Genomic DNA, 27298 nt, shown 5'->3' on the forward strand with positions numbered 1-27298 from the left:
GAGAAAGCTGGAAAGATGTTCTGAAATGATTTGGGCAGGCTAGGAGGATGAGTGACAAGAGGTGAATAAGGAGTGTATATGTTTTAGAAGTGAAGGGTCCAAGGAGAATGGAGAGACCAAATTGGAGGTGGAAGGATTGCATGAAAGATATTTTAAGTGATCTGAGACATCTCAACTAACATAAAAACATACAGTTAGGTGTAAGGCATGCATATTGGATCAATGTGGTATACTGGGGGCAACATGCTGTCTTTGGGCTGAGTCAGGACATGCGAAGCTCAGGAAAACCACTGAAAGGTTCTCTGGTTAGGGTGCTTTGGTTTTGATACATTATTCTTGACAGTGAGAGAGAGAATGTGAGCAACTGAGGCCATTGTTTGTCTGCTCCAGGCACTGCCTTACTTTGCAGGAAATGCATACATGAAAAATACATGATTAGCAGAGTGGATAAGGAATGGGAGATTTATAGAAAAGCAGTGCTACATGTGTCCAGGAAGTGCTTTGCATGCTGATGATGTGTGATATGGTATATGAGAAAGGATAGTGAGTTGTGGAATGAGGAAGTCAAGCTCTTAGTGAGAGAAAGGAGAAGGAATGCATTGAAGGGAAGGAGTGATTGAAAGATGTACATGAGGAAGCAGCTAGAGGAAAACAGGAAGATGCAGATATTATAAAAGAGTGAAGTGAGAGAATAAGCAAAATCAGGGAGGATAAGAAAATATTTTTTATGGAGGTAAATAGTGTGATGAGAAAAAAAAAGGAGGGTGCAGGGAGCATCATGTAAAGAAGCAGGTGGGAAAATGGTAACAGGCAAAGAAGGGGAGATGGAGTAGGTATTCTGAGTGGCTGTAAAATATGTTAGCTTGTTGGTTGGCAGATATGGGGTTTTAAGGACAAGGAGGTATGCAGAGTAAGAGAGTCATGGTTAGTGGCATGGCAAAAAGAGAAGAGGTGGTGAATGTCTTTCATAAGATGAATTGTGGCAGTCACCTGGAATGGTTGGCATTGCAGTTGAATTTCTTAAGAATGAGGATGACAATGTTTTTCATTGGTTAGGATATTCATTGTATGTATGGGTCATAATGAGGTGGCTGAGGATTGCCAGAATGCCCATATACTGCCATTGTGTAAAGGCTGGGAGGACAAAAGTGAATGCTTTAATTACAGAGGTATATCTGTCTGTATCTCCGATGCTTGATCCCACCTGGAATTCCTTGAAGGAGGTGACCATGGCACTAGAATCTCCATAACTAGTGAAATCCAGTGCCAATTCTTAGCCTTTAGTGCCTCACCTTTAACAGGCTATTGGCAGATGGCAACTTTAGTGCAGAGGCTCTTACCTAATGTTCCTACTCATGACTTCCACCTATTGCTCCTGCCAAATGTTCCTACACACTACTTTTGTCTAAAGTTTCTGCCTTATGCTACTGCAACTGTTTCTACCTTCTATCTTTTGCTCCAACCATTTTGCCAAAAGGCAGGGCAAGTGTATAGTGCTCATTGCAGGAAAATCTAAGGTCTTGAAGAATGATCTGTGTGAGTTACGTGCTGTCAAATGTTATGTATAACAAATAGAGATTGTATGTTTGTGGACAGTATGCCAGTACACCATGTGTGGGTGAGGCAGAAAGAAAAGACAGCTACCAAGGTCAGAGAAGTGCATCTTGACAACCACTAAAGTGCTGGCTCGCTACGCAGCTGTCACTAACCCTCCTAATTCCCTGGCAGGTAGTACTAGTAATATACCTCCCTGGTCGTTTGCTGCATACCAACTACAACTTTCCTACAGAGGTATAAGTTCGTTGAATGTGCCTGGTAAATTGTGTGGGAGAGTGGTGAGTTGGAAGGAATATTGCAGCTTCAAGTGTATTAAAGGATGTCTGGATCAGTGCTAACAGATCTGCTTTTTGGAACGTATATGGTGTGGGAGGAAATCCAATAGAAACTGCAGGGAGTAAGGCATATTTATGATTCAGAAGAGAGGAGGATGAGTGGTTTCAGGTAAAGATGAGTCTGTGAATGGTCGTGTGATGCTAACATGGCTGTTTAATCTGTTCTTGGATAGGGCAGTGAGGTAGGTGCATGCATGGGTTTTGGAGAGAAGGGCAGGTCTGCAGTCAGTCAAGCTTAGCAGGCCTGGGAGGTGAGTTGGCTACTTTTTGCTGGTTACAGATTCAAGTGAGAAACTGGAGGACAGGTTTCCAAGTTAAGGAGTGTGTTATTTGAGAAAGTTGAGGGTATATGTGACTAAAGGCAAGGGTATTAGGTTTAGCAGTGGTGTTATACGGGTTATTTGGAGTGTTAGATTGAATGGAGAGCTTTTAGAGGGATTGAAGTGTTTTAGCTACCTGGGAGTGGACATGGCATATAGCTGCAACTTTGAAAATCATAAACCTTTAATTTGCAGGCGAGTTTTAACAAGCCATTGTTGACACCACGCAGTGAGGAAATAGATCTTCTCTCCCATCAACAAGAACACGATATTGAACGGATGAAGATGTTTGTGCAGTTACGGCAGTACTTGGAGAGGGTATGTATTTATTTTATGAGTGTAAACTTTAGTGTCTGAGTGCTGTGTTTACAGCAGATGTTGGAACTGGTAATACAACTCATGCTGTAGATATTTTTTCCTCAGGTGTCTGATATGCCTGACCTTAACTTTTTTCTCTTTAAGAAAGACAATACTGGATATTAAGGGATCATTTTTATGGCAAAATTTCATGTGCTTTTATAGTCATCTATAGACTCTAATCTTATGAATACGAAATTTAACCATACCTGTAGAAAGCATGTTTTAAGTTTAATGTTTATTTAGGTATAAGAAAGATTTTATTGATAATATACATTGATGGTTTGAAGCCAGTTAAGAGTCTCACTGTTGTTAAAGTGAATTATGACAAAGGAGGACTTTTTGAAAGAACTGACGATGGTTTGACTCTTTACGATGGATGTGTTTTTTGAAAAAATGTCAGAGAAGGGGAAGAATGTATATGAAGTATTTATTGAACTAGAAAAGAAAATGTTGTGAAACTGTGTTTGTTGTGGGAGGAAAGGTGCTAGAGGCTTTTAGGCATTTATGTGTCAAGGAGAGTTGATTAAGATTTTGGTGATTTTACCATAGAAAGGTAATCCTAAAAAATTTCTTACCAACTTGTTTATGTACATATATGTAGATATGAGTGGAAGGGCTTTTCTTTGTGTGTTTCTTGGCACTACCTGTCACAGGGAACGGTGATCAAGTATGATATATAGAGATAAATGTGTTCTGGGGTCAATACATCCTCAAAAGAAATGAAAAAGTGCATATATGATTTAATTGTTTTTCTGATATATCTTAAATGTGATTTATCTTAAGATGGTTATTTACACTGAAACTTTTGAAAATGATGCTCATTAAGACAAAAAAAGTTGTACTTTATAAAAATTTACAAACTAAAAAACAGTTGTTGTGTTGCAGTTCTTAGACTGGAATGGTGCCCTTGCACCCATGCAACAGGAAACCTTCATTGAGTTGAAATAAGTTGAAAATGTATGTGAATGTATGTAATAGTGTTACTTACATTGTGAGTAATCATAGTACAAAAACACCCTGGGCACTGCTGTCATACAAAACTAGGTGCAGCACTAGCACATAATCCCAGCTCCAATTAAATTTGACAAGATATGATACATGGAGTTGCATGGGTGAGTTGTGCATATAAATGAGTCAGCCACAAAAGTGTCACCCTGGGTCAAATCAACTCTTGTTTACATGTTTTAAGAATTCATTGTAAAGCTGGAGGTGTTTTTATTTTTTTATGCGTAAATACTTATCAGCCTCAGCAAGTTAACCTCAGGAATAGATGAATAGTGGCCACATTTGCCCACCTCGACTTTTTAGCAAACTTGTATAATGGACCAAAACCAGAGCCTACCATCCCAGTCAAGGTGAACAGACTAATCCAGCGTTTACCTTGCCTACTTCATATCCCCTGATTAAACAGTAAATATCCCCCAGAATACTTCATCATTCTGCTATATTCTGTTCCATGCACAGCCTCTTTCCCTCATGAATCTATAGGTCTTGATGCCCAAGATCTCTTTCACCTTATACCTCAGTCTCCGATTTTGTTTCCCTTTCCACCTTGCTCGCACCACTTCTTACACATGGATCCATGTAGTCAGTCTTTTCTCCCATCTTCTCTGTAGGTCCAATGTTTCAGCATACCCTATACAACTGTCAAATTATACTGCAAGCTTACCACACCTCTTATCGTACATGAGATGTCATTCCAGGTTCTCACTACCACACAATTTTTCAGTGGTAAATTGTAGGGTTAATGTGTGGGCAGTAGTAAAGGAGGGGTTAGCAATTTTGCTGAAGGAGGAGCTATGGGAATGTGTCATAGAATGTAAGGAAGTGAGCCTTAGACCTACAGAGATGAAAATAAAATTGGATGATAAGAGGTAGGTGATTGTTAGAGCTTAGGCACCTGGTAACATGAAGGGTGAGGAAAAGAGGCAGGTCTTTTAGTAGTAGCTGAGTAGTGTGTCAGCAGTGCAAGGGATCAGACAATAGTGATTAGTGATATAAATGTAAAAGTAGGCGATGTGACAATCAGGAGGTTATAACTGGGGGTCATGGGGTACTCATTGAGAATGAAAACTGTGAACAGCTTGATGGGTTGTTTTCTGAAAAAAAAAAAAAGACTGATGTTGGGCATACCTAGTGTAAAAAAAGTGTATTTGGATGAGTAAGGGTGAATGGTAAGTGAGCATTATTGGATTATGTCCTAATAGGTAGACTTGTTAAAGAGAGACCTTTGGATATAATTGTTCTGAGATGGCAAATGGTGGAATGCCGTATCACTTCTTAATGGAGTGTAGGGTGAAAGCTTGTAGAGGCTGTAGAAAGACAGAAGATATGGGTGGGAAGTGTTTGGTGAAAGTGAGTGAGATTGGAAAAGAGGCTTGTGTGAGGAAATACCAGGAGAGATGGGGGAAGAATAGCAAAAGGTGAGACTAAACAAAATTAGGGAAGTGGGCAAGGAATAGGAGACATTTAGGTAAGGATTGTGCATGTGTGAGAAGTATGTGGCATACAGAAGGTGGGATGATGTGGTCATGTAACTAAGGGTAATGAGTTATAGGATGAGGAAGTTAAATTTTTAATGAAAAAGGAGAGTGAGGATTGTGGACAGTACTTACAGTAATCGAGTGCAAGGATCGGGAAATATGCAGGAAGAAGCAGCAGGAGGTAAAGTAGCTGGAAAAGGGGGCAAATAAGAATGAAAATTAAATTTTTTGATAAGATGTTGCCAATTAATGTCATTTTATTTCAAACCCTTCACTCTCATGTAGCTGTGATGACATGTACACTTAGAGAACAGTGGCCAGCAACAATTGATGTGCTCACTTTTCTGCCACTTTTCAAGAATCCAATTTATTTATTATATCATTAGTGGCCTGTAGAGCTTTCTTTCATTGCAAGAAAGTTTGGGAAAAAATTCTGATCTTGGTATCCCAAAAATAACTTATAAAGCTAGAAAGTGTGGGAAAAATTCTGATCTTGGTACCCCAAAAATAACTTATAAAAGCACAACTATCCAACAGAAGGTCATGCATACATGACTCACTGGAAAATGCATAAATTGTTAGATTGCACAGGTTATCTAGAGGAACACTTTCGTAAAATGTTGCTTTCCTCAGCACCCCTACAACAACCATTATAAAAGCACGGTAGTCTATCTGAAAGTCATGCATTCAAGTTGGCTTAGCAGAAATTACATAAATTGCTAGATTACCTAAGTTATCAAGATCACATATATATTACTTGGTGAGGAAAGTAAATAAAAAGAGAAATGTGAAGAGAGAAATTACTTTTACAGGATTACCAAAACGGGGAGTGTGGGTTGGTTACATGGCATAACGAGTCATATAAAGTAAACAGGGAGTGTGGATGGGGTACCTGGAAGCATGCTGAGTAAAGAAATTTTCAATACTTGTGACATTTGATTTTCCATCGCCACCAGGTTGGTCTTGTTACAATGTGACATACATTGTGTTGAATCTCTAGATTTCACGTGATTGTGAAGAAATTATGAAATACAAAGTTTTGTATTCCCTGGAGTGCTAGGGCCAGTTGACGAGGAAATATTTTGAATGGCTCGAAGTGTTGCCACCTGGAAAAAATTTCTACTCTCAAGTCTTCAGAGTGAAGCACAAGAAAAGAAGTAGGGAAATTGTAAAGTGATATCGTATCTTTTAAGCTAAAGATATATGAAATGGTACAGTTGTTTTTAGAGATATGTTGAACAAAATGAGTAAAGTAAAACTGCCTTCACCCCCTCAATCAGTACCCTCCCATACAACTTACCAGGTATACCCAACAAACTCATACCTCTGTAGTTTGAACACACCTTTATCCCCCTTGCCTTTATACAGAGGCACTATGCCTGCATTCTGCTAATCCTCCGGCACCTCACCATTATCCATACATACATTGAATATCCTTGCCCACCAGTCAGCAATACAGTCACTTTCTTTCTTAATAATTCAACTGCAGTACCATCTGCTCCATCACTTTTGCTGTATTTCATGTTATTCAAGGCTTTCATCACCTCTTCTCTCTTCACCAAACTATTCTTTATGACTCTCACATCGCTTCAATACCACCCTAACCAAAACACCCTACATCTGCAACTCTGTCATCAAGTACATGTAACATTCCTTCAGAATACTCACTTCATCACCACCTGTTATTACTTCCACTTTTACCCCCACCATAGATGTTCCCATTTGTTCTCTTATTATCTTTCACATGTCATTTACCATTCTCCCAACTCTCATTTGCCCTCTCTCAACCCCTACACCTTCCTTTTGACCTCATGCCACTTTCCCGTATACATCCCAGTACATCTCCCAATCATTTGCACTTCTTCATTGTATCACCTAAATGACTTTCTTTTCTCTTTCACTACCAGCTATACCTCTTCATCCCACCTCTCACTACCCTTTAGTGATTTACAAACCTCCCACCTTTCGCATGCCACAAGCACCTTTTGCTTATGCCATCATTGCTTCCCTAAATACCTCCCATTCCTCACCCACTCTCATCACCTCGTGTACTCTCACCTTTTGCCTTTCTCTCCTGGAATTACTTCACACAAGTCTCCTTTCCAAGCTTACTGAATATCACCACTCTTTTCTCCTAGACATTTTTTCCTCTTTTTCAAAAACCTCAACAAATCTTCCCCTTCACCTCCACAGGATAGTGATCATACATTGCATCAGATGCCCCTCCTAGCACATTTTACATGTAAATGTCTCTTTTACACACCTATCAATTAACATGTGATCTAATTAAGTCTGTTAACCATCTCTCCTTCTCATAAATATATACTTGTGTATATCCCTCTTTTTAAGCCAGATATTCCCAATCACCAGTCTTCTTTCAGCACACAACTGCACAAGCTGTTCACTATTAGCATTCATAACACTGAATACTTGAAGTATGTGTGGAAGTTGAGAACATTATCTCGGAAAGCAAAAATGGGTATGTTTGAAGGAATAGTGGTTCCAACAATGTTGTATGGTTGCTTGGCGTGGGCTATGGATAGAGTTGTGCGCAGGAGGGTGGATGTGCTGGAAATGAGATGTTTGAGGACAATGTGTGGTGTGAGGTGGTTTGATCGAGTAATTAATGTAAGGGTAAGAGAGATGTGTGGAAATAAAAAGAGCGTGGTTGAGAGAGCAGAAGAGGGTGTTTTGAAATGGTTTGGGCACATGGAGAGAATGAGTGAGGAAAGATTGACCAAGAGGATATATGTGTCGGAGGTGAAGGGAACGAGGAGAAGTGGGAGACCAAATTGGAGGTGGAAAGATGGAGTGAAAAGATTTTGAGTGATCGGGGCCTGAACATGCAGGAGGGTGAAAGGCGGGTAAGGAATAGAGTGAATTGGATCGATGTGGTATACCGGGGTTGACGTGCTGTTAGTGGATTGAATCAGGGCATGTGAAGCGTCTGGGGTAAACCATGGAAAGTTGTGTGGGGCCTGGATGTGGAAAGGGAGCTGTGGTTTCAGGCATTATTGCATGACAGCCAGAGACTGGGTGTGAACGAATAGGGCCTTTGTTGTCTTTTCCTAGTGCTACCTCGCACACATGAGGGGGGAGGGGGATGGTATTCCATGTGTGGCAAGGTGGCGATGGGAATGAATAATGGCAGACAGTGTGAATTGTGTGTATGGGTATATATGTATGTGTCTGTGTGTGTATATATATGTGTACATTGAGATGTATAGGTATGTATATTTGCGTGTGTGGACGTGTATGTATATACATTGTGTATGTGGGTGGGTTGCCCCATTTCTTTCGTCTGTTTCCTTGCGCTACCTCGCAAACGCGGGAGACAGCGGCAAAAAAAAAAAAAAAAAAAAAAAAACACTGAATACCCCATGCACCCCATTTATACCCTCAAATGCTATATTACTTACCTTCACATTTGAATTACCCATCACTAATACCTGGTTTTATGCATCAGAACTGCTGTCACACTCATACAGCTGCTCCCAAGACTCTTGCCTCTTATGATTTCTCTTCTCATGGCTAGGTGCATAAGCACCAATAATCACCTATCTCTTGCCATTTGCTTTCAGTTTTACCCATATCAATCTAGAATTTGCTTTCTTGCATTCTGTCACACTCATCCACAACTCCTGCTTCAAGAGTAGTGCCACTCCTTCCTTAGCCCTTGCTTACTCACCAACCCCTGACTTTGCTCTTGATACATTTTCAAGCCATTCATCCCCATCACCCTTGAGCTTTGTTTCACTCTGAGCCAGAATATCCAGATTTCTTTCCTCAAACATACTACCTACGTCTCCCCTCTTTTCATCTTATTTACATCCACACACATTTAGACACCCTAGCCTGAGCCTTCAAGGATTATAGGATAAGCTCTCCCTGCTTGGCTCTTTTTTTCATTTTCCTCTTTTAGAAATTGAAATTCAAGAAGGGAAGGGTTTCTGGCCCTTTTACTCACCTTGTACGACATGCAGAGACTAGAGGTAGAATTCTTTCTCCCCTACCTTTTTTTTATGCTCAACATTTGGAAATTGATACAGGAAGGGAGGATATCCAGCCACCCACTCCCACCCCTCTTTGTCACCTATGACACACAGGGAAATACATGGGCTGGTATTCTTTGACCCTTCTCCAAATGGATATGTGTGTGTGTGTATATATATATACCATGGAAAGTTTTGTGGAGCCTGGATGTGGAAAGGGAGCTGTGGTTTCAGTGCATTACTCATGACAGCAAGAAACTGAGTGTGAACGAATATGGCCTTTTTTGTCTTTTCCTTCAAAGCAAACACCTGATCCACGCATCCTCTACCACTTCTGAAACCACACTGCTCCTCCCCAGTCTGACACTCTGTACATGCCTTTACCCCTCTCAATACCCTCTCATACAATTTCCCAGGAATACTCAACAAAGTTATGCCTCTATAGTTTGAACACACCTTTATCCCCTTTGCCTTTGTACAGTGGCACTATGCAAGCATTCCACCATTCCTCAGGCACTTCACCCTAATCCATGCATACATTGAATATCCTTACTAACCAGTCAACAACACAGTCACCCCCTTTCTTAATGAATTCTACTGCAATTCCATCCAAACCCCACCGCCTTGCCAGATTTCATCTTCTGCAAAGTTTTCACTACCTCTTTGCTCTTAACCAAACCATTCTCCCTGACCCTCTCACTTTGCACACCACCCTGACCAAAACACCCTACATCTGCCACTCTATCATCAAACACATTCAACAAACCTTCAAAATACTTTTTTATTTAGTCATATTTCTTATACTTGATCACCATTGCCTGAGGTGGAAACAGTGAGAAAAAAAATTACTGAGAATTGCCCTGAATACAAGAATGCCCTAAACAGCCAAGAAATTGCTTGTTTATCTTGTAAGAGAACCTGTTGCATTAACTGTACAAGCTTACATTGTAATATGGTAAAAACTGTAAGGATTGCTCAACAGATAAACATTTTGTGTTGGATATGTACTGCAAACACACATCTTATTGCCTTTGCAAATATTAGATGGGAATCTGAGGCAGATAAGCAAAAGTTTCACTGGCACTGCCCTCTCTATAACAAGTGGCAAAAGTCACACACTCCCATTTTAGGCCTAGGTGAAAACTCAGAAATGGAAAATGGTGTAGTAGAGAGTGATCTAGCAAACCTAGTAGACCCTGTTACAGCCACAGAGGGAGAGTCCTCTGTGGAATTTTATGTTAAAAGCAAAGGTCAGGAAACTTCAACTACAGGCATGAGAACAGAAAGTGTCAGAGATGCTTATTAAGGTACAGAAGTAGTAAGTGGAAGCCTGGACATGGCAAGCTCAACCATATTAGCAGAGAGAGACAGGGACTCAGACTTATGTGTGGAAGGAAAGGGAGAAGGTGGAGGCCAGGAAACTTCTAGCACAGATATGAGTACAGAAAGAGACTCTAGTACTAACTCATGTATGGAAGGAGTTGGGGAGGAAGAGGGCAAAAACTCTTTCAGGCCTGGCCACAGACACAGAGAGGGTAAGATACGTCACCATGAACTTGTTAACAAATCCAGGGAATGGACAAAGTCTGTAGATGCTATGTGAAGGGAAATTTTATGTATGGCAAAACTGGCATATGATACTGGGAAAAATGAAAATTTAACCTCCCAAGAAGACGTTTGAACTAGATGAAGAAAGGTAAATGCCAGTATGGGGAAGGATGCAGATTTACCATTCAGAATTGTGCAGATAATCACTAGACATCAAGTGCTGCTTGAAAGATCATTGTGAGAACCACCATATATCAGGGACAATGAGATATATGGTTTTTCCCATCAAAAGACACATTCTTTTTAGTGGCAGACAAAGGACCATACATAGGTAGGGAAGAACTATCAGAGGAGGAAATGACACTGGCTTCCCTCTTAGAATAGTAGGGGGACCGAAAGCTGTCAGCCAAATCCAGCAGAACATAGCACATTAACCCCCCAAAACAATACAAGGACGAGCCATATGTCCTTCATGTATTCCAGTGTATAAGGACTGAAATCACATAGAACAAATAAAATGTCTTATATAATTGGCTTGCTAAATGAGTCAATTGTAGTATTTGTGGCTTTTCACAGAAATACACATAAAAGACCTTATGAATATTGAGATGTTGACCCTAAATTACAACTTGTGCAGATGTGACAGGACTAGAAGAGCATGTGAGGGAGTTAGACTGTTTAGAATAGATGCATTTATAACAGCTGAACCCCTAAATCCTCAAATGATGTAGTAGAGGTCCACATCGTCAAGATTGAAAACCCAATCCTGGTCATTGCATTAATCTATAGACCACCTGATGCAAAACCTCATGAATTTATGGAACAAATAAGAAACACAGAATCATGTCTCAACCTCCTCAGAAACCCAGTACCAAGTGTATTCACCTAATGAGACTTCATCCCACACATTAAATGAAGAAAGGCAGGAAATAACATTGTAGTGGAAAATTCTGACACCAAAAGCAGCTCAGATGAACATCTGTAAAAAAGAGTTATTCTTCCTCTGCCAACAAAAAACAAAACCACCCAGAGAAAATAACATCTGGACTTGATATTTACAAATGATGTGGACTTAGTTTGTGATATTACCATCTTACACACCCGATACTCTGATTGCAACCAGATTGAAGGAAAAACAAGCTTGGATGCTAAACCACCTAGTCAGAACACAAGAAATAGTGTAGATGTTTTCAGTAATTTCAGTTTTAATAGTGCATGGATAAATGGGAGGATGTGATCAATGAGACGTTTGCAAAACAGAGGGAAACCCAGCTGAGTACCAGAACGGAGGGGAATGTATAAGAACATGGCCACTTTGGTACTCCAAACATGCAACAGACACATACCATTGAAAAGAAAGCACAAAAGAATTGCAGATCTCATAAAAGAAGCCACACCCAGAAAAGTATAGAAAACCTATCAAGTGCATTTTTGGATATAGTCCATAAATTAAGAATGTCGTATGTTACAGGAAAAAGAAAAAGTCATTAATGAAATAAGAGGCCCATTCAAAACAGAAGATATCTTTATACGACAACTGCCAAGATATTAGTGAGATTCTCAAGAGGCAATATGAATCTGCATTCACTGAGCCAGATACATCACTGAAAATAAATGACCCAACAGACTTCTTGCACTTCATCCTAAACATTGATCCCCCAAGTGTACACATAGCAGATATCACCTTTTCAACACAAGATTTTGACAGGGCCATTGAGAGCATACCTGTGCTCTTGGCTACAGGCCCATACTCATGAATGTCAGTCTTCACAAAGAAATGGAAGGCACCTCTAGTACATGCACTAAATATCCTCTGGAGAAAATGTTTAAGATTCTGGCATCGTTCCAGAGAATCTGAAACTGACCCACGTCACTCCATTCCTCAAAGTTTGAAGCAAAGCATTCTGAAAAACTATTGACTGATACCATACACATCACTTATCATTAAAATCTTCAAAAGAGTCTAAGTGGCAAGCTGATGGAATATATGGAAGTGAACAAGCTACATAACTGAGGACAGCATAACTTCAAGGCAGGAAGATCTTGCCTCTCTCAGTTACTTCACCATTATGATTCCAGGCATTGTTGAAGCTCTGTAAAAAAGAAAACTGATGCGATTTACACAGACATGAGAAAACATTGGACAAGTGTGACCATGGTGCATAGCATATGAAATACAAAAGATTGGAGTAACTGGAAAAATTTGGTGATGTGTATACAAGTTTTTAATTTATAGATCTCAACACGTAGTTGTAGACCATGCCATCTCCAGTGCCTCCTCAGTAAGAAGCTAAATCCCTCAAGGAACTGTATTTACTGCCCCCTTGTTCTTCATTCTTATATCTGGTATTGACACAAACACAATCCACAGTTCAGTATCATCCCGTGCAGATGATACAAGAATAAGTATGAAAATTACATCAGCAAATGATGTCAAAAGGATACAAAGTAACATAAATGAAGTCTAACTTGGCAGCTGAGAAAAATTGCTTTTCAGTTAAGATAAATTTTTTGAGTTCCTTTGGTATGGGGAAAATGAAGAAATCAAAAGCATCACAGAGTACTGCACAGACACATTCTATCATTAACAAGATGAATATTGTGAAACACCTAGGAGTAACTTGTCTAATAACTTAACCATCAGCAAACACAACAAAACAAGGGTTGCCTCATGCAGAAGGATAACAGGCTGAATCATGCATACCTTCAAGACAAGAGAAGAAAAACCAATGATGATAGTATTCAAGGCACTAATTCTTTGATGAATTGGATGTTGCATTATAACATCACCCTACATGGCGGGCAAAATTGCAGATGTAGAAAGTATCCCGAGATCTTTCACAGCTTATGGTAATGTGGTAAAGGAACTAAATTACTGAGGCTCTACTCCCTGGTGTGCAGACAGACGTATATCATTATCTATACCTGGAAAATCCCAGAAGTTATGTTGCCAAATTTGCGTTCGGAAATAACATTTGACCGATACAACAGGCATGGAAGACTGTAAGATACTACCTTTGAAATGGGATTTGCTCAAGAACAGAGAACTTAAAGATCAGGTCATAGACTCCAACTCTTTGCCATCTACCACCAGAAACATCTTGGCATAAACTATAGAGAGGTTCAAGAATGAATTGAACAAATACCTATAAAGTGTACCAAAACAGCCATTCTGTTAGAGCTATGTGGGCCTTAGGGCTACAGCTTCCGAAGGCTTGGTTAACCAATGACCCAATCCTGCTGCCTGGGTCTTTCCCAGGCTGCAGGGGTGAAGACCTCTGAAACCTCCATGAGGTAAGTGCACCTATTTTTTCCTTGTAATCCCTGAGGTACTAGAGGGCTTTGGTAACATATAATGCCTAGTTAGAATATTTCCTCGAAAAAACACATTGAATATTCTACCCACCCATGCTAACCACTTGATGAACTTATTTGTGATGTAGAAGATGTAGTATTTCTTCCTATATTCATTTTATTCACTATCAATTCTGTGCCTGTGTATGAAATTAGAGTTGAGTATTCATTGTAAAGAAAATTGTTTTAATCTCCTACAGGTAACTGTTAATCTCCCTCACCATGATTTTTTTTGTGAAATGCATAATATTTCTAGATTTTCTTTTTTTCTTTCATACTATTCGCCATTTCCCGCATTAGCGAGGTAGCGTTGAGAACAGAGGACTAGGCCCTTGAGGGAATATCCTCACCTGGGCCCCTTCTCTGTTCCCTCTTTTGGAAAATTAAAAAAAAAAAAAAAAAAAAAAAAAAAAAAGTGAGAGGGGAGGATTTCCAGCCCCCCGCTCCCTCCCCTTTTAGTCGCCTTCTACGACACGCAGGGAATACGTGGGAAGTATTCTTTCTCCCCTATCCCCAGGGATAATATTTCTAGATATATTCGTGTATTTTCCACCAATTGTGTGCCTGTTTATGAAGTAAGAATTCACATGGAAAAGAAGCTTACTAGAAAGAAAACATCATCTCTACATCTTCCTGTTTTATCAGGAGCTGTCAACCTCATTATTCACTCCCTCTGAGAGCTCAGTTATCTCTGGAACAGGCCTACACAAAGATAATAATGAGTTTGTTTATTTTCCATTGATTTTAAATGTTCCCATCCAACACTGCGTGATGGAATGTATGGACTCTACATATTATTTAAGGTTCAATATTTATGATGATACCTGCTGAAAGCAGACTGATGATAAATCAGACCTTGGATAATATGTGCCTTAGATCATGTTTTGATTACATTATCATAAATTGTGTTTTGATTTTTTGCAATTTTTTGGGAAGTATTTAAAGAGATTTAGTTTCACCTTTTTTAAATTCCAGTTATGGACAACATTTGGTGATTAATCTCTCATATACATGTCCATATTGACTTTTATGGATATACGTAATGGAGAATCACAGCAACATAGAATTGGAGTGAAGTATACTGATCTGTTGTAGGGAAATCAAAGACATTTGAAGTCATACTTAAATGTATTGAGTAAAATTTTGCTGTTGTTAATGTTTGCTTTAAATCTATGTTTATGGAAGGGTAAACTTTCATTGTAGTACTGCTTTCTGTAAGGTCATAAGCATAATGTCCTACACTCACCAATGGAGCTTGAATGCTTATTGGATACTATTATATGGGCAAAACACAAGGAAATAGCAAGGGAGAACAACAGACAAGGGAACTCAGTCTCAGAACAGAGCAACAGATTAGACTGTTGTTTTACAGATGCTTGGGCAACAGTGACAGCAGCTACATATGTAAACTGAAGCACCATATCACAGAACACTGATACCCTCTTTTGTCCTAGTATGGAATGCCTAACTAGTAACATGGTATTATACTCACCTATGCAATGGTGGCCTATTGCTGTTTCTTAAAAATTAGGCAGTAGTTGGTAGGCAGCCAATGACCAGGGAGGTATATTACCAGTACTACCCGCCTGGGTGTCAGGAGGGTTAATGATAGCTGCATAGTGAGCCAGCACTTCATTGGTTGTCAAGTTGCACTCCTCTGACCCAAGTAGCTGTTTTTTCTCTCTGCCTCACCTACATGTGGACTGCTGGCATTCTGTCCACAAACATACAAAATCTCTCTCCTTGTCACACACAACTTAACTCGCACAGCTCATTCTTCATAACTCTAGATTTCATGTGGTGAGTACTGTGTGCTAGCCCTGCCTTTTGGCAAAATGGTAGGAGCAACAGATAAAAGTAGTAGGTAGGAGTGTTAGGTAGAAACATTAGGTAGATGTAGGTTGTCAGTAGGGACATTAGGTAGGAGCCTCTGCAAATGCTGTGCTAGACTGGCCCTCTGCCCATGGCCTATTAAGGGTGAGGCATGAAAGGCTAAGAAGTAGCACTGGAGTTCACTAGTTATGAAGACTCTGTTGCCATGGCCAGCCCCTTGCTGGAGTTCTTTAAGGGAACAGGCTTCAGAGATATAGATAGATAGATTATGTGATCTTTGTTACTTGGCCTTGTCTTCATCAGCCTTACACTGCTTTCATTTATTTTCATCTAAGTAACTTCGTCAGTGAACTTGTCAGAACATAGATTTTGATAACTGTAGGACTAAACTGTTTCTTGCTTATTTCCTTGGTCTTGTTAAGAATTAGATCTGCTAACACTCCTCTAGACTTGCCCTCTGCCAGTGGCATGTTTAGGGTGAGGCGCTAAAGGCTAAGAAGTGGCAGTAGACTTCTTTAGTTATGGAGACTCTGTTGCCATGGCCACCCCTCTAATGGAGTTCTAATTGGAGGAGGTATCAGTGAGATAGGGAGACGATCATCTGCAAAACACAAATCAGGCATGGACAAGATAAGATGCACATTTTATTACCCAGTTATCTTTGCTCAGTTGTTTGTTTTTGAAGAGATTTATGGATGCATTCTCACAGGGAGAGACAAGCAGCAAAAATTTATATTTCTCCATTTACAACTGGCTTTTCATATAGTTATCATTTGTCTTTCAATTGGTCTTGAGTTCAGAAACTTAGTTTTATATGGAGACTAATATCTGCACTTAACAGAGGTAACTTTATGAATACGACATATACTGTGCCTTCCTCCTATCTATGCTACTCTGTATTGCTAATGGGCTTAATGCCTTTGCAACTCATGCTTTTCTGTTAGTTAGCTGGTTATCATACTTTAAGCCCAGCAAACACTGTGTATTGGCGATACAATAATCTGTCTGTTGTCTAATTTGTTTTTTCAGAAGTTATGTTGAACTATCCCAGGGAAGGCATTTGTTGGGAGTGGTAGATACTTTTTTTTTTTTCTCTCCAAAAGTCTGCTGCCTTGAGTGGACTACTGCCTAAACATGTGATTTTTAAGACTCTTCTGTCAGTACAGAAGAAAGTCTTTTCGTGCTAAAGTAGCCCTCTTTAACCCCTTAACTAAGGTATCCTTTCCAGCCCTCAAAATTCATATTTCTTTGAGTAGTATAGAAAATATATTTAACCTTACATTTTCAAAGATATTCATACGACAGTGAAACTTATCTTTTTAGAAGTATTTTTAATTCACTTCTTTCACTGTAGTAATTAGTGAAATTTTGTAGATATTTTATTACAGTGTGATAAAGAGTGTATAGTAAGTCATGTCATGTGAGTTGTCACTATTCAACTGTTTTATCATATCTACCCATGTTGAAATATTACTGACTGACTTTTTCATACTTTTATCTTTTTTTATTAGATATTTTCTTGCTCTAATCAGTATCATTCATTGATAATTATTTCCTGACTGCAAAACTATAAAACAATTGTAAAGTTACCAATCACAACAATTAGATGCTGTATTGTCAAGGTCAGGTGAATTTTGTAAGAATGCCTTCACTTTTGCCAGAAATCCTTTCCATTCTTCCTCTCGGTCATCCTTTGATGCTGAAAGAGTTTTGTCCATAAAATCACTCCACATGATCTGAGGTCAGATCATCATTGTCAGATAATTCTGGAGCTTTTTCTGGCTGGTTCTCTAAATCTAGCTAAAAGCCACTCAGTTTCCTTCCTTGAAAACTCTCAAAGATGTGCTGTTACTGTTATGGCTGGAGGATGTCTTGGGAGACAGTATCATGAAGTGCTACCTCAACCACCACTCAGGTTTGTTGCGTGGCCTTGGAATTGAGGAGGAAAACTCTCTACATAAACATCTGTAGCAAGGCATCACCCAGCTTACATAAGTATTTGTTTCTAGGCATTAAGGGTCCAGGCTTGGAATTTGCCTACCCTTCTGAATTCTTCTAGTGTGTTGCTACTGAAATTGCTACTCAGATGTCTGGGTTTACAGCTTGTCTTACCATCTCTCCATCCAGTCATATTTCACATTTTGATTCCCCTTTCTAGAACTCCATATATTGGACATGTATTTGCATTTTTTTCTTGATTTGCATCCAGATACCTTTACCATGATTTACAGTTCTATGCTATTATGATAATTATTGTATTATGAATATTAAGTAGCAACTACTAACTCCTATCCTCATGAGCACCTGTCTCTTCTGTGCTGTACCTTTATTTTCCGTAACTGCCATATCTCTGACCACCACATCATTGTATATTTTAAACAACGATGGTGATGTAATGTACCCTGGGCTTTCGTGTATAGTTCTGCCTTTTAACCATTTACATAGTTCACAGTTATGACAAGTGGTCAGATTTTGTTAAATCTCTCCACAGCATTCGTTAGCATTTTCCTCCAAGCAATGCACTTTGAAGTTTTCCATAACCTTTCCTAATCAAGTTTTGGAATATTTTCCTAAAATTTCTTTAGCTGATATTCATTTAAAGAAACTGCCATCCATAAACTTATTAGTTTGTTGGTAGTACATATATTTGTGGATTCTTTTCCTATACACAGTGATGCTGTCATGGCATCTGATCAGTCTTTGGAGTAGTTTCTTTATAAAAATGCAATATCCCAAGTGTAAGATTAAATTTTATGTACTAATAGAAGTACTTTTATCTTTCAGGTTCGCAATCTGTGTTATATGGTAAATCGACGAGAGAGACTATCAAGATCCTTTATCAAGATTCGTGAGCAGACCTTTTCAAAACAGGCATCCCTCCTCAATAGTAATAGTTTAAACTTGACATCTCAGGAGGCTGAAGCAGTGATGCAAGCCAACCATGGCCCTTCTGTGTATGATCGTCTATATTCTCACCATACTGCCCCACAACATACACAAAAGCAGTTTGAGAAGATTATTGCATGCATCGCTGGTACTCTCACTGAAAAGGTCAAGAGCAAAAAGCCACCACAGAAGAAAGATGTTAATGGCCTTATCAGACCTAAAAAAGAAAAATCTGACAATCCTTACAAGAAGGTATATGTCAATGGTGCTGAACAGCGTCGCTCTCGTTCTAGTTCTCTTTGTAGCACCAGTGACTCGGACTCCTCTCTTGCATCAACCAAATGGACTCTTCCTCCAAAGGGCAGTTCACGTCATTCTGTTTACACGAGCAGTGAGGAGGAAATGAATAAAGAGAATCGATCCATTAAGCTAGAGCCAGTATCAAGTAAGAGCAAATTGTTAGAAAGTAGTGACAAGGAAAAACTTATGGTAGAAAGTGGGAGTATGTCAACAAGAGGGAGGGTTGGGAGAAGAAGAGGCAGTGGTCGAGCCAATGCCATCAAAAGTAAATCTTTTAGGGATCGTATTGCAGCATCCAGTGATGATAAAGATACAAAAGATTTTGATGCCCTGATATCAGAAAAGTGTATAAAAAGTGAAACAAATGCATCCTCCTCTAAAACAGTGAGGGAGTGTCCCTGTGTAGAAAGTTCAGAGGATGAAACAGAGACGGTATGTAAACCAAAACCGCAACCAAGTAAAAGAAGAAATAAGAAAAAGGTGACACCTCCTAAGGTAGAATCTAGTGTGAGCAGTGAGGATGAACCTTCAGTCACAGTTACTCCCAGCAAGGAGAAAAAATGTAATCGTAAAGGGAAGTGGATGAAAAGTGGGACTGGGACTGAACTGACAAGTGTAGGTTCTCCTGTAAGTGAACCCCCAAAATTGGAGTTAAGTGATGATGATGAATTAGGTCCTCCTACATACAAACTGTCCAGTGATGAGGACAACAGTGAGAAGAGTAATGATCCAACAGCTATTAGTAGTGATGTATTTGGTGTCAGTGACCGGACAGATAGTAGTTCTGATAACGGTCGCAATACGGCTTTAAGTAAAGGACCAAAGAAACGTGATAAGAAGAACGAAACTATATTAAGTGATAGTGATGTGAATAGTGATGATGATAATAAAGAAAGTACCATAGATTCTCAAAATCATGCGACATTAAAGACAAAGGCAGCTAAGAAAGAGTTTACTCCAAAGATTGAGGCAAAGGCTGAGAGAATGAACAAAAAGAAGAGTGATAAGGGAGGTAGAACTGCGAAGAAAACTATTAGTGTAGAAAAGGGTAAAATTGATAGTAGACAGCTTGATGAGGTTGATACTGAGCTAGTGAGCCCAAAAAATAGTGAAGTGGAAACTACGCCAGGCCATTTATTTGTACCACAGAGAAAGGCAGCAAAGAAGGCATCAGAACTCATCACTAGTCAGAATACGACGAGTACATCTGCCACCACTGCTGTTGCTATTGCTGCACCTACGCCTGCTGATACCACAACAGCTGAGGCAAAGAAGACTATGGCAAGACAAGTTAAGGATGTGAAAGAAGAACCTGAAGAGCCTGAGATCATCGAGGAACGGAAATCATTAGATGAAAAGAGAGTATCACCAAGTAAAGGAAGAAAAGGAAAGATTAACAAGGATAAGAATGATAAAGTTGTTGAAGACTGTAAAGTTGAGGCAAGTGATGCTCCTAAAAAGAACCTCTTTGAGCCCCCAGAAATACTGCCATATGTACCTATGCGCCAGGCAGCCAAGAAAGCTGCTGAGAACCTCAAAGGTGGTAACAGTAAAGTAGGTGCATCAGTTACCATTGGTGCTGAGGAACCTGAGGTTTCACCTGTAACTGTTGTACCACCAGCAAAGGCAAAAAGAATCTCGCGTCAAGAGAGTAAATCTGGCGGACGGCCCAAATCAAAGTCACCCCGTGCAACCAAACATCCATCACCAACAACAGTCACAGACACAGAATCAGAGAGTGAACTTGAAGGCCTTTCTGTGACTAGAAGAGGGTCAAAAGACCAGAAAAATTTGCAGAAGTCTTCTAAGTCAATATTTTCAGACAGTGATGAGGAATCTGCAACCTCTGCCAAAAAGGAGAAAGTAATAAAGGAGAAATCGGATCCAGTACCCGAAATACCAAAGGAAGCCCAGACAGGTGGGCAGTTTTTTCGTGGCGATATGTTTGTCCGAGAGTATCAAAGCTCATCAGATGAAAACGACAGTGGGAGACCTACAACTCCCGGAAGAAAGACACACATGTCCCCTGCTCGTAGGTCTGGTGATGAATGCCAAGAGTCTTCATCAAAAAACCAGTCCTTTCGCAGCTCCACGAACATCTCAGGTGACCTTCACCTCACCTCTGACAGTGATGAGAGAGAGGATGAGAACCAGGAACCGGCAGTTGGAACCCTTAGGAAGGCCCCTGATAAGAAGCTTAAAACTTCCGAAGGGCGGCCTGAACATGGGTTTCAGCCGCCGATTACTGAAAGAAGTGAATCCCGAGTGTCCACTGAGACGAAAGATGACAGTGCCAAACCAACTGTCAGAAGAGAGGCTGGACTGGAGCCAAGATTGCGTCAAAGTGGGCCTCAGTGCCGACCGAGAACTCCTTCTTGTGATGTCCCCTTGCAAGACATCAGAAGTAACTCTCATGCGCCATCCAGAGGACCAAGAAGAGGAAGAGAGAGAGAACCGCCTTCACTCACCTACGACCTTGTTGCCAGTCACAACAAACTCCCTGGAAGGCGAGAGATACAGCTTGAGGAATCACACAAGCCCTCCAAGAAGATCACAGAGGGAGACAGTGAAGAGAAGTCAGCCACCACCAAAGGAGTCACCCCCTCCAAAAAGGAGGAGGCATTGAAAGAAAGAGAGGCATTGTGTGAAAAGAAAGAACTTTTAAAGGAAAGAAAGGATGTCCCAAGAGAAAAAGAAGGACCTAAGGACAAAAACTCACTATTAAGAGAAAGGGAAATTGTCCATATAGAAAAGGATATAGGAGAAAGAGAAAGTGAAACAGCATCAATACCTAAGGCTGTAGCATCAAGAGAACAAGATATACAACCAAAAGAAACAGATTCTTCAGGAGACAGCAGTGATATCATCATAGAAAAAGAAGTACAAAGAGAGAAAGTTTTACCTCCAAGAGAAAGGATTTTGTCTCCAAAAGCAAAAGTATTACCTTCAAGAGAAAGGATATTGCATCCAAGAGAGAAAGTTTTGCCCTTTAGGGAAAAGGCTTCTTTGCCCCAAAGAGAGAAAGATATGCCACCCAGAGAAGTTGTACCTACAAGAGAAAAGGTTTTGTCACCAAGAGAAAAAGTTCCTTCAAGGGAAAAGAAAGAAGATTTGAGAGAACAGGTATCACACAAAGAAAAAGAAGCTTTACCAGCAGAAAGAAAAGACACGGGAGAGAAGGATTTACCAAAAGAAAATAATGAGATTGCAAGAGCTCGGGACTCACCAGAAGACCATGCAGAACTACAGAGAAAACAGTCCCAGCTGGTACGGCAAAAGTTGGAGATGATTACAGAAACTGAACAAACTGAAGAGTCTGAAGGATTGGAAAAGGTGGAAGGCATACAGGAAGAGATAGAATTAGTAAGAGAAAAAGAGCCATTAAGAACAGAGACTAGAGTTGAAGAGGTGATACCAAGGGAGGAGGAAACAGTAAGAACTTTGACACAAGCACCAGCTGAACCAGAGGTACTAACAAGAGAAAAGGACTCTACAGCAGGAGTATTAGACATTCCTGTGAATACAGAGCAACAGAAAAAGCCTGGTGTATTTGGGTATGTAGATGAGGAAGTGAAAGTCGAGAGATTAGAGGACATTGTTGAAACATCTGACACAGAGCCAGAGAACAAAAGGGTTCGTGTTGGTGATAGTGATGAGGATTCTATGATTGTATCTGGAGATAAGAGAGTAGAGCAGCCAAAGGACAGTGGATACAAGAGTGCAATAACTACACCTGAACCTGTAGATAGAGTTCAACCTGTTTGTAATGACCTGGTCAGTGTAAATAATGTTGTAAATAATTTTATACATGATGAGTCATGTTTGGAAGTGGTAGACTCAAATAGTAAAACCCCGGTGGTTGTACCAAGTCCAGTGGAACTCAAACAAACTGTTAATAAATTTGTGTCTCCAACAAGAAGAAAGAACTTGGAAGATGTTATAGGGGAGATGAAAAGACAGGCAGAAGCACAACCTGAGCCTAGTAATTCTGTATCATCTACTGACATACAGAATGAGCTCACGGCTTCTCCACAACACAGCCAGCCCAGTTCAGCTAATTTCTCTATTCCTCCTCCAGAATCTTCTGTTTCATCTTCTCAGGCATCATCTGTGGAAACCTTAACTCCCAAAAGGGCAACTTCTCCAACTGCTAATTTTGTGGAACAGTGGAGAGGTCAGTGGGTAAAGAGTCCACCTCCACCAGACCGTAAAGGGGATCCAAGTAGTGGAACTCATCTTCCACCCCATTTGCCTATGGGTGGCCTTGACCTTGGCCTTCCCCAGTCCATGTCAATGCTGGACTTAAGAGCTCGTTACCCAGATGCCCCACCTCAGCTGTTTAACCCATATGAAATTCTAAGTGCCCCAGCCATGCTTCCAGAAGCTCTGCTAAGGAATCGATTACGTCAGATGATGGAAGCTCGCATTCCTGCGCAGTTATACAATTTAGCATTTATACAGCAACACAATGCTTCAGAAATAGCAGCTCTCAGTCAGCAACAGTATGCACAGTCTTCTCGAGAAAATCAGATTCCAGATAAACCAAGTATATGTTCTGCTCCAGACCTGGCCAGGTTAACCACTCTTGATAACCGGCCACCTACACCAGAAATTCTTCAAACCAATAACAAGGCAAATAACCGACCTGCAGCCACAGGCAATAAAGTTGGGAAACCATTAACTTCTCCAGGACTGCAAAACATGATCACTGCGCCGCCTCTGTCTTCACCAACTTCTTGTAATAAAATTGTCCAAGGTCTCACTTTACCCACCACCAGCAGAGGGCAACAGCATACAGCATCCAGAGAAAAACCCCCCTCTCCAGTATTACCACGTAATGAAACTGCACAACCGCAAATATCCCCCACAGGTATCTTTAACAAAACTGATGCATCTGTTTCATCAGCATCACAGCCAACATCACAGCCACCACAGAATACAGTACCACTGCCAGAAGTATCACCTGCTGATCATTCAGTATTATTGTCAAGAGTGAACAGAGTGTCACTAGAGCCACAGGTCTCTCCAGAGTCCACCAAAGCTTCCCAGGTGGCTGTATCAGCCAGTATAACATCTAGTGACACTGTAAGTGGGGGCAATAAATGCCCTTTGGTGTCTCCAACTGTCAACTCTGTGCTCACAACAAAGAATGTGCTGCCTCCCATTTCTAATTCCATAATGTCTGTAGCAAAGTCAGCTACAACTACAACTAGTCTAAACTCACTAAACACATCTCCACTCTCAGCAGTGACAAGTCCCCTCAGTCAAAGGGAATCATCGCCACTGCACACTACCATAGAAGTACCTGACTCAAAAATTGAAACTATTACTGTTGATGATAATGTTATTCACCAGAAAGAAGAACCAGTTCAGAAACGTGTGCCAATTTATATGCAGGAACTAAAGTCTCAGAAAATCTTGGAGAAGAAATCTCCAAGATCTCGAACAGTGTCTCCACGGTGGAATAAGGAAAGCACAAGAACTAGAGAAAAGAAGTCAGCAAAAGTTAACAGAATGTCCTACAACAAGGGTCGTGGAAGAAATGCTGGAAAAGGGAAAGGCAGGGGCTATAGTCCAAGGTTTAATTCTGTTTCAGTCCCCAAGGAATTAGTGGGAACGGTATATGACTTTGATTTTGACAACGAATTTGATGATGATTATCCAGCCAACAATACCTTGGATGATCTTCGAAAATCCCGTGAAAAACGTCAGTCTGTAGACACTACCCCACAGCAGCAGCAATCATCCACACCTACTTACCTAGGGGAACACAAAGAACAGTCTCCCAAGAAGTCTGGCAAAAAATCAAAATCATCATACAAAGATAAGGGTCCTAGTAAAATGGTTAACGATGATGATGATAAAGTTGCCAAAATACTTGAAGATTATAGGAATACGCAGAAATCTCAGTTACGGAGGAGTGTTCACTCACCCACACCACCTCAGGGAGATACCGTCCCAGACGGTCCACCAAAAACACCGGACAGATTACAAAACCTGCCACAGTTAAATGCCGATTACACTGCAAATATATCTGAAACCAAACTTACAATATCAAATAATAGTGAGGCTAGAGATTCCAACCAAAATTCAGAGTTAACAGTTATTCAGAAGGCTACTGGAGATCATAGTAAAGTATCAATCTCTGTTCCTACAGCTCAGATTGGCATAGATGAGCGAACAAACCAACTCAAGCTCAAAATCAAAGGGCCATATGCCAATTCTTATTCAAACAGTAGTACAGCAGCTCCTCCCCAGGAGGCAGTTGGTGCTCCAACACCTACATCAACGACATCAACCTTGAGACGAATGAGGAAAAAGGAACTTATACGGCAGTATTGTTATCAAGATCAGATGCCAGCTGAACCACCAGAATCTGGGCCTATAAACAATGCTCCAAACCCTCAGCCACATGTCAGAACTGGTATCACTATTCCCAAGGCTGTAGCATCCATGATATCAATACCAACTCGAGAAGATTACAAAATGTACACTCAGGATGAACCACCTAGCACCACAGGAGGTGGGGGTAGACGGAAAAGACCTCCAAGAGAACTCAGGCACTTGAATGTATGGACCATTAGGGAAGAATCGGGTAAACGCAATTCAGAAACTGCCGAGATTAGTGATGCAAGCAGAAAGAGACCAAGAGGTGCCAAGGATTCCAAGAACCTGGAGGAGAAGGATGTTTCAAGTGTTAAACCACCAAAACTACGAATAAGTCTTGGCAAGAAAGGAAGTGAAGTCACAACAGTCACCACAGATACAAAAGAATTGGCTGGAAAACAACGACCCCCTAAGAAAAGGCTTGCAGAAGAAAATCCCATGGTTAAGATTAGGAGTGATAGCATGAAATTTCGTGAGCAAATTATGGCTGACTTTGACAAACCTGGGAAGAAGGGTGGATTAAAGGGCTCAGACAGAGACAAGAAAGCCAAGAAACGGAAGGTTCATTCAGGGGAGTTGGGATATGGCTCTAGTACAGAGAAGGACTCAACTGACAAACATGACATCAAAGTAATAACTGGGGATAGCACAAATGCTCCGAAATTAGTTATAAGGTTTGGGAAAGGTAAGAGTGAAAACTCAAATAATAATAGAAATACAAAGGGAGAATCGAATGATTCAGGAAGTTCTAAAGAGGAGAGAGTGGACTCTGACACTGTCATGCCTCATTCCTTGAAAATTCGGCTGTCCTTACCAAAACCAGATTCAGATTCCAATAAAGAAGAATCTAGCGTTCCCAAGGAACCACTTAGATTAAAGTTATCAAGACGTTCTGATGGTTATGTTGCCTCAAATACTCCCAGAAAGCCACAGTCTGATGTACAGGACCAAGGACCAGGACCTCCTGACCCAAAACCACCTGATCCTCCTGAGTCCCAGCCAGATATTTCTATACCAGACACAGCCCCTCCATCACCGCGACCTCCACCTGATCCTTCGATAACGGGTGAGCCTCAGGCTAATTCCCGTTTATCACAAGAAAATCCTCCCCCACCTGTAAGTACTCCCTATGATGTATATCCTCATCAAGGTGACCCACCTATGTCATTTAATTCATCAGAACATTTAAATATGGGCCCTGTAGATTATGGTCTTGGCGGGTTAGGTCCACCACCAAGATCTGACCTACCAGAAGAAACGTTGCAGAGATTAGAGGCTCAAATAGCTGCTGCCGGAAGAAGTATAACAGAAAGTGGAGGCCCAGCCGGCAGCTTAGGGCCTCCTCCTCAGCAATCAGGACCACCTCTACCAGACGTCCCCTCATTACACCACACGATATGCCCGTACAAGGAAGGCTCTGACTGCAGATGATAATTGCTTCTCATTCATAGTAATAATTTTAATATTTCAATAATGTAACAAACTACCATAATTATGTACAAATGTAGATACCGTTGGTGTTGCTCACTTGATGCACTATGTTAGTTATGCAAGGATTAAATCACTTGCATCTCATGGGCTGATTGCAGCCTCCATTTTTGTTCTCTTTTTATTAATGTAATGTTCTGCACTGTCATTTGTTAGGGAAAAATACTCGCTCCCCTAAAGGGATTCTACATGGGTACAGCTACACTGTTGGCAATGATTGTTAATGTGATGGGTGACTCAGGAGGGACCACTACTGGCCTCCTCCCTTACAGCCATGTTATGGTAGTTGTTCACTCACTGGGGCCTAACAGGCTCTAGCCACCAGATGTAGTTCCCCTGGTTCACCCACTCCGCCCTCAGTTGGCTACTTTAGCCAGATGTCTTGTTTCCTTCCCTGTTTTTACCGTAACTTTTGTATGGAGTGTGAGGGTGGTCGTTGTTGAGCATGGCAGTGT

The 27298-nt window shown here is 40.6% G+C and overlaps 1 protein-coding gene across 3 annotated transcripts in view; it reads left to right on the plus strand.

Moving 5' to 3' along the window:
- Positions 1–26991, plus strand: part of rno (PHD finger protein rhinoceros) — a 127201-nt gene extending 100210 nt beyond the window's left edge. For all 3 annotated transcript variants that reach the window (XM_071694239.1, XM_071694236.1, XM_071694238.1), the window contains 2 exons: positions 2408–2530; positions 18567–26991. In XM_071694239.1, the coding sequence (XP_071550340.1) occupies positions 2408–2530; positions 18567–26786 (8343 nt within the window). In that variant the 3' untranslated portion in view covers positions 26787–26991. The remainder of the gene's footprint in view (positions 1–2407; positions 2531–18566) is intronic.
- Positions 26992–27298: the final 307 nt, after the last annotated feature.

This window comes from Panulirus ornatus, chromosome 57 (assembly GCF_036320965.1).
Source record: "Panulirus ornatus isolate Po-2019 chromosome 57, ASM3632096v1, whole genome shotgun sequence".
NCBI classification, from domain to species: domain Eukaryota; kingdom Metazoa; phylum Arthropoda; class Malacostraca; order Decapoda; family Palinuridae; genus Panulirus; species Panulirus ornatus.